Here is a 15590-nt window from a genome sequence, read left to right on the forward strand (position 1 = left end):
TCCCACAGAATGGCTTAATTCCACTGAATCAGCATTTTCCAGTGGAAAACTGTTCCTTCTGAAAATTTTCAACTAGCTCTTGTCCATCTACGCCCTAAATTGGGTAGAGAGTAATGTCGGTTCCAGAGAGAGAGTAAAACCCACTCTCACTCCTCATCTCTTTCCAGGCCCTCTGATTATTCTGTTTGGAGAGGCCTGGGAGTTCTCCCATTTCATAACATTTGTGAAATCAGCTCCTTGGAAAAAGCCCACATACAGCTGGTCCTCAGACTTCCTTTATCTCAGGAAAACCTAGCCACTTTTCCTAATTGTTAAATGGATGAATCATCTGTAGCCTGAGTTTTTCTTCCCTAATGTAAGCCCCACTGCTCTTCCTTTCTATTCTGGGTGGGATGTAGGTCTCACAACTGTGGGATTCAATTCGTTCCAGGCCTATAGAGAGACTCCCCCTCTGCAAAGGTGCCCGTGCCCTCTGCACCTTGTTATTTTCCTTTGCTGCTGGTTCCTTTCCTGATTATTCCCTCTAGGCTTGATACTTCTTGCATGTGTTGCAAGAACCACAGAACTTCAGGCCAAGCCATTAATCCCTTCTTATCTTAGCTCAGCAGAGAGCTTTTACACACCATCACACCCTCTCAGTTATTTCCTTGCTTGCAGAATGATCCTGGGCTCTGAAAGTCAGGCTTCATTCTTTCCTACTTGCAAATCAAAACAGTAATAAAGCGTAAATTAGGCCCCCAGAGCTTCCTGTGCCTAACGGGTCTGCACAGGTGTAACTGATTGGAAATTTAGGTAACAATTCTGATGATCATTGAAAAGCCAGAATAGAATCCACCTTACTGTCTACTATGCAGCTCTGTAATGTTAACAATGCTAATATTAGTAATTTATTTTAGTCACTGAAGTAAACAGACTTAACAGTTTAATCAGCTCTCTTAAGAAAGAGGGTACTATTTTTTCCCAGTGACTTTTGAGAGTAGAATCACACTTGAAAAATATTTTTGGAACTGAGTTTAGGTGTGGTGAAAGGTGCCAGACTGACGGTTCTGAAGTCAAACGTCTTCATTTTTTTTCTATAAAACACATGGAGAATGAGCAGTAGAGTATATAAGGTTTCCCATACTGCAGCACTATTGTTCTTCAAGTTCTGTAGTGTGAGAAGGGAGTTTAGTCTTCATGATCATTTATTTTTTCACCTCTTTTTGAGATTGCCAACAAAGTTTCAGTTAATGCCAGTTGTGGTGCTGTGTTTCTGAAGTGGATACTTGTCCACTGATAATTGGACTGAGACCAAACTAACTTCCTCTAAGTCACCAAAAAGCCATCAAATGATAATGATTTCAATCATTGTCAAATCAATCACCAAGAGATCAAAAGCTCCACGTTCCAACTCCATACCAACTAGTCTCCAAACAAATGGATGTATTTTTTCCCTGACTGAAAGTAGTAGAGTATCTAAGCAATAAAATAAAAGAAATCATGTATGTTAAACATGTCAGCATGACAGCACGGCAAAAAGCCCAAAATATTAATAGGAAGAGATCAAGCACTTACTTGATACCTGCAGAGAAGCTCACCACAGGATAGAAAAGTCCATCGACACTGAAGTTCTCAAACATTCCCTGTACAGGTTGCCCATTAATGCGGAATGAAATACTGGGCACCCCTAAATCCAAGCAGCAGCTAACTACGTCATCAGATGCCAACAAATGCTGATTGACAGACGCTACAGCTCGGGGTACTCGACCTGATGAGAAAGGAGTTAGGGGAGAAAGGCTTTGAACAATTTCCTGTATTTAAGGGGTTAGCAACACAATAGCAACTATACCGACACAAATATTTTGACAGCCTCACAAGCTATTTCAAATAATTTATTTTCTTTCAGACATGAAGACATAACCTTGTCTTCATCTGCTTTGTGACTGTTTTTGCTTTAAGACACAGACAATGAGCTACATTCTCCAGACTGATAAGTGGCAGAACAGTGCGTGAACTGACCAAATTGTTTGAGACCTTTGAAGCTGTTAGCAAAAAGGAATATGCTCAGCTCAGGCAATGTGTGCTCATACCATGACCTAACTCAAAAGCCTTTGCCTGTATAAAGCTAACAGTGATTGGCAGGTAATTTTAATACCTACTGCCCAAGTACTTAGGTCTTATTTCAGTTATTCATGAAATATCAGAGTTCCCACTGCATTATAATTAACTTAATTCATGGACAGGATTAAATATTTATAGGAATAACGAGAGCATCTGCAGTTAGAGGACTAAATAAAATTAGAGGGGATATAACTCTCATACTTCCAAGTAACCACAAAAATGGTTACTTACCTTCACAATAACTGTTGTTCTTAAAGATGTGTTGTGCACATATATACTCCATTTCAGGTGTGTGCACACCCACTGCACTTGAGTCGGAGATGTTTACCTGGCAGTACCTCTTGGGGCGGTGCATGTGCCCTGTGTATCTATGCCCTCAGCTAGAGGCATGAAAACAGCAAAGTCACCTGACCTCCTCCCATTTCCTTTAAACTAGTATCTTGGTGATGTCAGACCACAAAGGTGGGTTCATGGAAAATATATGTGCACAACACATCTTGAAGAACAACAAATTACTGTATAGTTAAGATACCATTTTTTTCTCCTTCGATTGTTTGTGCACATATATATTCTACTTCAGGTGATCCCAACCAGTAATTCTTTAGGTGGTGGGAATTAGAATTATTCTTAAATAAAGGCAGGGGGACAGATTTTACAAAGTCAGCATCAGCTCTGGAAGCTCTCATAGCATAATGTTTGGTGGCAGCATGAAGACCATGTAGCAGCTCTATAATTTTCCATGATTGGGATGTTAATTAAAAGTGCCACAGAGGTAGCCAGATCATAACAAATTGTGATGCAAAGAGTTATCCATTTCTGGATCCTCTGTGCAGAAACTGCCTGACCTCTCATTCTCTTCTGTTTATGATAGAAACAGTTTTGGAGATGATCACAGTCCGATCAGCATAGAAAGAGTCACACATCAAGTGTGTGAAGTGTCTTCAACCTTATGGTTATGAGGCTTTGGAAAGAATTTCTGTAGATTAATCAATTGATTCAAACGTAAACCCAATACCATTTTTGTCAGGAAGTTAGGGTGAGGTCTTAAAGGAAATTTATGTTTATAAAAGATGGAAATCCCACCATCAAAGCCTTCAACTCTCCCACTCTTCTAGCATATATTAGCACTAAAAAGAACATTGTCTTTGCAGACAGCTGAAGAAAAGAGCAGGAGACCAGTAGCTTAAACAGTGGTCCCATGAGCCTTATCAATATCAAGTTAAAATCCCGGGTAATGTGTTAACAAATAGGAGGATAAACCCCCAGGTAAACCTGTTAAAAATCTTCCAGCCATGGGATGCAAAAAGAGCAAACATCCTTCAATGAGAAGGTGGAATGTAGAGATGGCTGCCAAATGAACCTTTATGGAGCTCACACAGAGGCCTAACTTGTTCAAATGCAATGTGTATTCCAAGATACTGTGAACCTGTGTTTTTGATGATGGAGCCAAGTGGCCCAGAGAGAAAATCTCTTCCATTTTGCAAGATAAGTTACCCTAATGGAAAATTATCTGCTACTGATGAGAATATTTTGAACCTGTTGAGAGCAGCCCCTCTCCAATGGGTTTAGCCATTCAACATCCATGCTGTAAGGTGGAGACTGAGAGGGCTAAGGTCGAGAACTTGGCCACAATTCAGTGATAGTAGGTTGTGTACAAGAGGTAATGTCACTATAGTCTGGATCAAGAGCATCTGGAGATTGTCTTGCCCACTTGGGGCTATAAGAATCATCCTTGCATATTCCCATTTCATCATTTTTGAAAATCCTCATTTTATTTTAATATTTAACACAACAAAAAGGCAAACTGGCACATTTAAAGGACTAAAAATAATACATTTTTTCAGCAATACTAACTTGTGTGTCCTAAGATACCAAGAAGCTTGGTTTAATATACATTTGGCATTAAGGCATTTAACTAGGATCTTTAGTTAAATGATTCCAAAGCACTAACCACTCCCAAAAGCATCTCTCCCAGTTTATTCCAAGAGTCTTGTGTAAAACCTGAAACTGCTTTCACAAGAGCAGTATCTACTGCAGTTGTTGCCCTCTACAACATTCTGGACCAAGATTTTATATCTTTCCAGAATACAAATGGAAGCACTCTCATAATTTACATTAAGTATAACTCAGGACAGTGAAGTAAGGATAAAGTTGCTTTAATAGTACTCACTGAATACGCTATTTGGTACTTTTTGCCATTTTTTCATGGAATAATTTATTCAACATGTTTTTCCTGCAGTATTCTAAAGATGGGCATCCCCACAAAAATTCCTCACCATTATTTCCACCATCTGAGATAAGTTTATATGACAGAAGCATAAAAAGTAAAATGGATATGGAAGCATGCATATATGTATTTTATATCATATAACACACAAAAACATACATTAAAAAAACATTATTAAACTTGCAAAGTCAAGCACACAAAAGGTCATAAATGTCAGAATTAAGGTTGTACAGGCAACCCTATTTCAGACCCCTTGTGAGTTTGCATTATGATAGAATCTTTAATTATATGATCACATATCATTTTTCCCCACTTAACATTCCAAGAGTCCTTAGCATTATAGAACACTTTTATCTGGTTAAATAGTGAGGTGGCAACATTTACAGATGATATAAAACTACTCACGATAGTTAGACCCAAAGCAGACTGCGAAGAGCTACAAAGGGATCTCACAAAACTGGGTAACTGGGCAACAAAATGGCAGTTGAAATTCAATGTTGATAAATTCAAAGTAATGCACACCGAAAACATAATCCCAACTATACATATAAAATGATGGGGTCTAAATTAGCTGGTACCACTCAAGAGAGAGATTTTGGCATCATTGTGGATAATTCTCTGAAAACATCCACTCAATCTGCAGCGGCAGTCAAAAAAGCCAACAGAATGTTGGGAAACATTAAAAAAGGGATAGATAATAAGACAGAAAATATCATATTGCCTCTATATAAATCCATGGTACGGCCACATCTTGAATAGTGCGTGCAGATGTGGTTGCCCCCACATAAAAAAAAGATCTCTTGGAATTGGAAAAGGTTCAGAAAAGAGCAACAAAAATGATTAGGGGTATGGAACAGCTTCCATGGGAGGAGAGATTAATAAGATTGGGACTTTTCAGCTTGGAAAAGAGACTACTAAAAGGGGATATGATAGAGATCTATAAAATCATGACTGGTGTGAAGAAAGTAAATAAGGAAGTGTTATTTACTCCTTCTCATAACACAAGAACTAGGGGTCACCAAATGAAATTAATAAGCAGCAGGTTTAAAACAAACAAAAGGAAGTATTTCTTCACAAACGCACAGTCAACCTGTGGAGTTCCTTGCCAGAAGTTGTTGTGAAGGCCAAGACTATAACAAGATTCAAAAAGAACTAGATAATGAGCCAGGATGGGCAGGGATGGTGTCCCTAGCCTCTGTTTGCCAGATGCTGGGAATGGGTGATGGGATGGATCACTTAATGATGACAGACAAGTCCATGAGGAAATTAATAATCCTAACTTCTGAGCAGTGTTTGAATAATGTGCAATAAATAAGGCATGACCCATGCAGTGAACAAGGAGAACAAGAAAGATTTTATAGATGCTCTTTAAGTGAGCAGGGTCTATCCCATATACTGGATGAGGCAGGAGTCTTGTGAAAATGAAATGTGTGATCATGCCATGAAAGACTATATCGCAATGTGCACATACAAGTGGGCCAATTAAGGTTGTACAGGAAATCTTAATTCTGGCATTTTCTAACTTTTGAGTGCTTGACTTTGCAAACGGAATATAGTTTTTTTAACACTGCTTTTTTATAACCTAGAAAATTGTGCTGAAAAACCCTAACCGAATAAAACAGAAATTCCATTATGTGGTATCATAATGAAATACTGGATTACACAGTAAGGTAACATTCACTGATCTTGAATATTATTAATTTGTGTTCTTTGTTATCCCACACACGATATAATTCAATAATCTGCTAATCTCAGGCACACTAAGGGCCCTATATTGCTGTAGATCTGCATTTAGAACTTCCATTTATGTCAATGGGAGTTCCATGCATGGATCCAGTGCACCACATGTCCTCATGTAGATAGAAAACAGACTAGGTTAGATAATGACAAGATATAAAAACAATGGCCTAGGAATTTGATTCCATTTATAGAAGTAGAATTCCAGAATAATCCAGCCTGTGCATTGGAGAGTGGAATCTGGCTCATTGCAAAATAGCATGCAATGGAGTAATGATGACCTGGGAGTAATATTTAGGGATATATTATTCCTGAATACTAATTTTTAGAAGGTTATTGGTAAGAATAATTGAAAAATATGCCTAAAGAGTACTTACCAGACCACAAATGAAGGCCATCAAAACCATAGGAGTAGAGGTCATCACCAACACCATTGCCACCCCATCCTTCTCCACCTCCAGGATAAGGAGCATAACCTGATGTAGAGGCCCAGCCAACCCGTAGATGAGTGGGTTCCGCCGTCAAAAATGCGTCTACTTGATCGATTATTAGTTCAAAGTACCACTTCTTATACTGTGCAGAGCCTTCAGCAACCCCCAAAAATATGTTTGGCCTCATGCTAGAATAGAAGAGATACATTTGATTGTACATTTTGTACTATGTATTCCTAGCTTCTTGCAACACTGGAATATGACATTACACTACATCAGGGATCGGCAATCTTTGGCACGCGGCCCGCCAGGGTAAGCCCCCTGATGGGCTGAGCCGGTTTGTTTACCTGCCGTGTCTGCAGGTTTGGCCGATCGCAGCTCCCACTGGCCACAGTTCACTGCTCCAGGCCAATGGGGGCTGCGGGAAGCGGCGCGGGCCGAGGGATGTGCTGGCACTGTGCAAATATGACACCTGAGTTCAGATGTGGAGACACATCATATAAACTTCCCTCTGTTGATTCTATCTGTTTTTTGACTTTGTATGTCTGCATAATAAATAATACTACTAATAAATACAAGATAGAGAAAGAAATTGTGCCAAATTCTTAGCTGAACTGAATAACAAACAAGTCCAGGGTGCTATGCATGAAGGAAAAATGTATCCTATAAAAAAAAAACAATATTGTTTCTATTTTCCTGATACCAAAAGATGGGGGTTGAGATATGAAGAAATAAAATCCTTAATAAAACAAATTATTTTACAATATGCTTACATACTGTATATTCTTAGGCTGATCCAGGAGTGCCCTGCTTTGGACCAGCCTAAGAGAAGTTAGTTTCACTCTCTCATGGAAGAGTGATGTTCTCACTCCTCATGCACGTTGCTGTCCACTGGACAACTGATAACTGGAAAGGGACTCATCTGAATAACATTACTGAGGAGATGTTGGCTAGAAGTGCCAAAACAGTGGAGAGACCTGAATATGAAACCCTCAAGTGCCGATTCCAAAATCTCAGAAATTTAGGCCAGATATCGTAAGTATGCTCAGATTAGAGGTACAAATTTTAATAAATAATATATATAATCATTAACTATCAACCTCTTAATAGTAATTTCCTAATTTGAAAATAGTACACTATTAGCTAGTGTGCATGGAGAAGGAAAAAGAATATTGATTCCTTTTATATAATACACAATTTTTGTACTATATTACACTATTGTATTGGACTTATTTTTTGTCTTGATCCTTTCTCCCTAACGGACCTGTTATTTGTTTGCAAACCTCACCAATGTCCAAGAGGGCCCTGCATCAACCTTGTTACAATACAGCATTGTATTTTGTATACTTATGGTATTATATAAATAATCAATTTTTCATTTTTTTCAAGTGGGAATTCAACAAGCAGTTTCTCTTCCAAGACAGTTTCCAGAACATTTCCTATATTGTTAGTATGATGAAACTTTTAAAAACAGTTAACATCTAAAAGCTTCCTAAAGAGTATGTCTTTCAGTGATTGCTAATAAATTTTTTTCTCTCCCCAGAATAAAACAGAGTATTTTCTTAATTTAAAGTAATACTAAATACTAAAGCTCTGTTCATTTGCAAATATAGCAACAAAACAAACACTGCACTATACCTTGTCACATCATTAATCAAACGGGTTTGCAAGAGCAAATCTCTTCGGGGGAGTAGATTGTCGCAGATACAGTTCTGATTGGCACGCACTGCAACTCCATTACAGAGACACAGAGAGCAAAGCACATCAAGAACCTAAAACAGATCAGGGTACAGTCAAGTAAACGTAACTGTTTACAATACAATCCTGATCTCAATTTAATTCCCTTTCAAAATATGCAGGAGACTGGAGAAATATAACATGAAAACTTTGGTGATTTTACTAAGATTTTTGGTTAAATATGAACTGAACATAGCTTGTAGCAGTGACAGTTGACATTAAATAAGTTAAAACAAGCTCCTATTGATTTTATACCTATATAAAACACTTTAGGATTATAAATCCTAAAGATGGATTACAAATCTCACAAGAATAGTTCTTCCTATAAGATCTGTGGTACTTAGTTTATGTTCAGTTAGAGTATGGAGTAAAAGATTTTAAGGTTCAGGGGAGTAGGGGAATGGAATAGTGTGGTGTAAGGGAGGAGAATAGTTAAGGGTCTCTCTTTATTAGAATTGCTTTTCTTCATGATTATTAGCTGACACTGCTTACTTCTCTAATTCAGAATATAGTCTCAAAACATAAGACAAAGGAGTCCATCTTTACATTTATTCTACTTGGCCACTGATGTTTACATTCACTTTAAATTCCCTTTACGCTGTCAGAGAAGTGTAAAGGGCCCTTAATGTATGGGTATGTCTACACTGCAAAAAAAAAGCCACGTTCTTAACTTGGATTAAAATAGTAGTGAAGACACAGCAACTCTGCTTTTAACTCTGCTACATGGCAGCCTAGGTTTGACTTGAGCTGTTAACCCAAGTAAAAAGTTGAGTTGTGTCTTTACTGCTATTTAATTCAGGTTATGTAACAAGGATTAGCTAACACAAATTATGCACACACATTTTTTGAAGGGTACACATACTCTAAATGAGAATGAGGTACTAAATATGAACAGGATGTGTATATTGCTTACACCCTGTTCATGCAATTGATGACCATAATTTCAGGGTGGATTAAAAAAAACAATGATTTAAAGGAAAAAGATCATTTTTACAAAATTTACATCAGATTTTTTAATTAATACATTTTTCTTTTTAAAAATAAACCTGTTTAAAGTTAAATTTAAAATTATGATAACCTATGTTAAATTCTACATTTATTATAGTCTATTAAAATCATTCAAAATAGAACCAAAAATATGGTGCATCGAAAAGACCTCCTGAAATTTTAATGAGTTAAAGGGCGCTTCTCTTTTAATTGTATCCAGAAGGGGGAGAAGCTTCTGAGGTCAACTCAAGCTTTGTAAATATGTCTTGATGTCATGCACTATATTAAATAAGTATCTCTATTTATTTTTCAGTCTTTACAATGGATGAATTCGTTTATTTTACATTTTTCCAAATGTAAGTACTTTGTGTTTCTGTTGTGTAGTAAAGCTTTTGGCTTAATTACTTTGGTTTCAGTTTAGTTTGCAGGTACAGAGAAAACATTTTCTTAATTTGGGAAAATTTAGAAATGAATTAGGACCTGAAAAAACAGGAAAGCTTGTTTTCTTCTTCCAATCAGTGAAGAGGGAAACAAGGTGGGACAAGATGAGATCTACAATCTGAAAATCTCAAAGGACACAGGGCCAGATTTTCATAAGCATTTAGGCACCTAAAGATACAGGGAGATGCCAGAGGGATATTCAAAAGCACATATGCAAATTAGGAACCTAAAGCCCATTGATTTCACTTCGATTTAAATCAATCCATGCTGCATAATTCCCTCAAACTGCTTGTCAGAACTCATCCCTGAATATTAATATCACTCCAGATAAACACAAAGAATGTTTTAAAAACCTCATGTTTGGATAAAATTGGGTTAATGAGATTCCTTGTTTGATATTTCTTACTACAAGACAGAGTTTCAAATCTAGCAGTCAAATGAAACATTGTTCCCAGAATAACAAAAAAATCCTTTAATTAGCCTATGATGCAGAATCATAGTCATTATAGATGGAAAAGACCAGTTAGGTCATCCAGCCCACTTTCCTGTCAATGCAGAATTGTTCCCTTTTGTATTTTTAATATTCATTATGCAGTCTACATTTAAATGTTCTAACTGAAGGGGTTTCTTAAGAGACCATTTCACAGTATTACAGATTTTGCTGACAGGAAGTATTTCCTGATAATCAGCTAAATTTTCCCCTTCCTTATTTTTAATTGCATACTTCTAGTTATGTCACCTTGTGTTGGTCTAAATATTTCCTAAATGGAGTTTATAACCTTCTGATATTTTTAGTATACTATATTGTAGAAAGCTATGCCATATTTAATTCTTATAATCTTTCTCTGTAAAAAGTTCCAGCCCACTAAACACCATGGTTCCTCTTCTCTAATCGTCCTCCAACATGACAATATCATCCAGATATTAAAGTTCCCAGGACTGAATGTAATATTCCAACTGCAGTCACACCAGAGAATTATTCTCTGTTGTGTAATGTGATGCCATTCTCGATACAGCTACAAATTGTCTTGGCCTCCTTTGCTGCCACAATACATTTCATACCCTTATCTACTTTGCTTCCCACTATTTCTTGAGTATTATTGCTTTCCAGCTTTCTCTCATCTATTTCATAGCTGTGTTTCAAAATTTTCCCTTCAAATATAGATGGTAGTTTTCCAACTTGAATTTTATTGTGTTCAACTCCTATTTCTAATATCTCTAGGTCATTTTGGATTATTTCTCTGTCCTCCCTGGTGCTCAAAACTCTTCCCTATTTAGCATCATCTGTGAATTTCATTAACATGTTGTTCAGTCTCTGTTGTAGATAATTAATTAAGATATTAAATAAAACCTGATTTACCAAAGATCTCTGTGGTACCTCACTAGACACTTTGTTTACAATCCATGGGATAGTATTAATCTGCAAGACCAATTCAATACATTTTAAGAGTTAGATTTTAAGTAACAGTAAAAACCTTTTAAATGATGTGTATATTTTTAAAGGTGCTTTTATTAAATATTCATTTACTTTTTCTTAAAATATATTATCTTAATATTCTTATTTCTGCTTTTGTATATTTGAAAGTATAAATGATAATATATCATTCCTCATTCTGGGCAGGCTTTGCCAGTGTAAATCCAGAATAATTTATTGAATTCCATGGATTTACACTAGGGTATACACTTCCATATCATGCGATCCCTGGTCATGGTAAAAATTAAATTATGCAAGTCTCAGAGCCCAATCCTTGCTCACATGCATAGTCACATGAAAAAGATAATGGAACTTCTTATCTGAGTAAGGGCTTGTAAGACTGAGCTCTATCTTCTTAGATGTATGAAAACAGTAGAGCAAGTCCTTCAGCAGTGATCTTGGACCCCAAGGCTGCAATTTACTCCACACAGGTGGACTCATGAACCCATATGGAGTAATTTGCAGTCTCAAGGTCCTAGATTACATTTACATGTAGCTTTTTATTTATTCTGACACATTATTTGGTTGCATATCAATATTTATAACAGACACAAATGTGCTGATCATGCATAGAAAGGATGTTTTGAAGGCCTAGTCTACACTGATTTATTCTACACAGAAAAGCAATTATAGATTTCACATATTTCATTTTGTTTTTGCAAAGAAATGTAATAGGTATTCTTCACTGTGGGTTTTTAAAATATATTTAAGGACACTATGTATCACACAGGTGGCATTATAGAGACTCATTCACTTTTTTCTGTAAATTACTCTTGATATTATAAATATGTCTTATATTTCTCAATCATACCTTGTGATTGCGTCCATGCTTATCCAGCAATGAAATAATAGACTTGATATGTTCCTCTGCTATCAAATTTAAAGCCTCTGGACTTTCAATCAAGATGCAGTGTAATACTTCCAAAATACCTATATGAATGCCACAAAAATCATTTTGACATTAAACAATCTGCAGAACTGAATACAATTTAAGAATGTGGGAAAGAAAAAAGAGCATCCTAAGGGGAAAGTAATCATATCTTCTCTTTTGCAGTCTATTCAGTATCTCCAGACTAAAAAGAATGAACTCATCTTCAACAGGCTTTAAGGGCCAGCTACGATATGACTTACATTTGGATTTAATTCTCTGGTTTAAAAAAAAAAAATCTACCTATGACAGGAAGTTAAAATGCACCTTGAAACTATAATTTATGATTTTCTTGACATAAATCTTGGTAAAAACACACAGAAAAAACAAAATTTGCTTCAGCTAGTCACTTAAGGAAATAGTCTTCCTAACAGACTGTATTTTATTGTAAACTTTTTTAAAACTGTTTTTTATGTATAACATTTTCTTGGTGTTATTTGCTGGGACTCAGCCACAAACAGCACCTATACTATTTGCAATTATTTTGGTAGCTGTGGAGTGGTACCACTTTGCTCTACTATGAATCATACGATTGTACCAGGCCTCATTAAATAATTTATTTCAGGGTTCTTTGTGATGGTACTAGGAAAATTAAGGAAAAGAAAATTCAAAGGAAAAGGCGGAGGAGGGCTGGAACATAAGAACGGCCATACTGGGTCAGACCAAAGGTCCATTTAGCCCAGTATCCTGTTTTCCAACAGTGGCCAATGCCAGGTGCCCCAGAGGGAATGAATAGAACAAGTAATTATCAAGTGATCCATCCTGGCTAATAGCCATTGATGGACCTATCCTCCGTGAACTTATCTAGTTCTTTTTTGAACCCTGTTATAGTCTTGGCCTTCACAACATCCTCTGGCAAGGAAGATGAAAATGATAGGCTAAAAAAGGAACAGAGTGTTAATCTGAGAGATTTACTTACGAAAGAACAGTTTGTTAACTTGAGAGATGGGCTTTAATTTTATTTTCATGCAAGAAAAGCTGTTTTCTGATGCTTACTATTTTTCAAGCAAAACTTTTCTTTTTTACAGGATGTAATAGAACTATCAATAGCAACACCCTATTTTTATAAAATTGGTCTTACCTGAGGAAGATTCTAGTCTATCCAATTTACTGATTAGCCAGTCGAGGTTATTGGAAAACTGGGTGCAGTTATTTCTGTTACCACGAATGAGGGCAGCTGGAAAAAAAGGGTTTGATAACACTGATGATAGTTGAACCCTTATATTAACAACCAGTGCTGAATACAAATATTTTAATATAATTTCTAGGATAAACCAAACAAAAATCACAATTATCCTTTCTTTGTCCTATGAACCAAATATATTTGAAATTTTTGTATTAGTAAGATAACCATCTAGATTTTCTTTGAACCACTTAGCTCAGGAAACTGGTAATGGAATCTAGTTTACTAATCCAAATTCCACCCAGGTGAGTAGGAAATGTTGTTACCATTTGATAGCTGCTTAGTAGCCTATGTGAAATTAATTAGATGGTATCAGTCTAGTTGATTAAGCCATCACACCTGACACTAACCAACAGGCAGCCATGAAAATATTAATTGACTGTACTACTTTTCATTCATCAAGAACCTGTTCCTCCCATCCTGCTCCCATTTTTTAGGGGATGTACATACCCAACTGAAATGTTTGAAACATGACATCTTTTAAATGATGAATACACTCTTAAAACAATCTATCTCAGACTCTTAATGTTGTGCATTAGTTGAGGTTTGTTAGTGGTCTATTTGATAAAGCAGAACTCTGGTAATAGTGGTACTTAGAAAACAGTATTTGCTATATCCGAACACACCATTAGTCCATCAATTGAAGTATCTTTATCTCAAACCCTCTCTAACCCCCTTCCATAATCCCATTCATATAATGGGACCCATGGGAGAGGTTCCATGGAAAAGAGAATATGCCTGCGCTGTACTATCTTCTCCAGAGAATCTATCTGGGGCCAGACGTTAGACACTGTGCATACCCCTGCTTAGGTATACCCCCAGCCTACTCAATCCTCCCCACAACCCACCTGGTTTCCCTCTTCCCCCATTACAGACCCCATACTTATGGAGAAGCCCCTGTAGGGTCCAGATGGGAGGGCATATAAAATATCATGGAGGCATTTCACCTACCCTTCCACTTGGGAAGGTGGGAATCTGCCCACCGTGCTCTAGTCCATTATTAGTTACACAAACTACCACCTTCCTTAAATTCAGCTATTAAATACAGCACATGATCAAGGGGCCTGTACACTTCTAAAGTTGTCCCCAAATATCTCCAGGAGGGAAAATACCATGCAGCTGCAGTACAGGAACAAGTCCAGGTGAAATAAGTGGCCTTTAGCTCCACCTCCTGAGCAAAAGGTGCTATAGAATGGATAATTATTGTTCAGCAGCACAGAACTTGCATTGTTTTCAGATTTCAGAGTAATAGCCGTGTTAGTCTGTATTCGCAAAAAGAAAAGGAGTACTGGTGGCACCTTAGAGACTAACCAATTTATCTGAGCATGAGCTTTCGTGAGCTACGATGAAGTGAGCTGTAGCTCACGAAAGCTCATGCTCAGATAAATTGGTTAGTCTCTAAGGTGCCACCAGTACTCCTATTGTTTTCAGAATGTAACTGAAATTAACTAACTCTTAATTTCCTCCCCCACAGAACAGCTCACTAATTTGCAAACACACCATCAAGCAAAGATAAAAATAGCCATACTAATTATTGGCCCACTGAAGCCGATTATCAAAGATTTTTATTATAAGGTGGATAATTGTTATATAATTTTGTTACTATTACAACAGAATAGATGAAGACTGCAAGTATTCTTTTTTAAGAAAGAAAATTTCAGACTGATATCGGGGGAGAGGCAGATGTACAGCAGTCCTACAGAGCTACAAAGAATAAAGAATTTGGGGTTGCTCTTTTCTTCTCTGCTCTCTTCCTACTTTCTTTTCTAATTTGTGATATTAGACTGAATGTAAGGTATGAAAATCCTTACCCTACTGAAATCAATAGGAAGTTTGCCACTGACTTCATTGAGATGCATACACTTCCACTCCAACATGAATTTTCTCTTTCCCCAAAACTCCATCTGTCCCTTGTTTTCCTGTGCTCTAAATCTTTGGCACAAGCTTACTCATCATTCTTCACCAGAGATAGCTTTGTTTGTAAAAATAAAATAAAAATGTATCAAAAAGAACACTATACAACAAGTCCTTGTTCTAAAATTCCTTCAGATCTCGCTTGCATGTGTCTTTATAGCAAAGCTTGGTTATTTTCCCCCCCTCTGATAGCTCCCCATATAGTATGTCCTCGGGTATGCATCTGTCTTCCAACCTATTCAGATAGCCCAGCCAGTGCAGTCCTCTTTCCTTGAGCAGGGCTGTCACACTTGGTAAATATGTCCTTTGAAGAATCTCTGCATTGGTGACTTTATCTTGTCATTTGATGTTGAGTATGTGGCATAAACAGAGTAGGTGGAAACTGTTTAACCTTTTCTCCTGATAAGCGTAAGTTATCCATGTTTCCCCAC

The 15590-nt window shown here is 36.9% G+C and overlaps 1 protein-coding gene across 1 annotated transcript in view; it reads right to left on the minus strand.

Annotated features, from left to right (window-relative positions):
• Positions 1 to 15590, minus strand: part of RYR3 (ryanodine receptor 3) — a 481354-nt gene that overhangs the window by 375354 nt on the left and 90410 nt on the right. The window contains exons 15-19 of the mRNA XM_043549389.1: positions 13144 to 13239; positions 11946 to 12064; positions 8134 to 8267; positions 6442 to 6683; positions 1555 to 1747 (exon numbers count right to left, since the gene is read on the minus strand). Coding sequence (XP_043405324.1) covers positions 1555 to 1747; positions 6442 to 6683; positions 8134 to 8267; positions 11946 to 12064; positions 13144 to 13239 — 784 coding nt within the window. The remainder of the gene's footprint in view (positions 1 to 1554; positions 1748 to 6441; positions 6684 to 8133; positions 8268 to 11945; positions 12065 to 13143; positions 13240 to 15590) is intronic.

The sequence above is a fragment of the Chelonia mydas genome, chromosome 6, assembly GCF_015237465.2.
Source record: "Chelonia mydas isolate rCheMyd1 chromosome 6, rCheMyd1.pri.v2, whole genome shotgun sequence".
Lineage (NCBI taxonomy): Eukaryota > Metazoa > Chordata > Testudines > Cheloniidae > Chelonia > Chelonia mydas.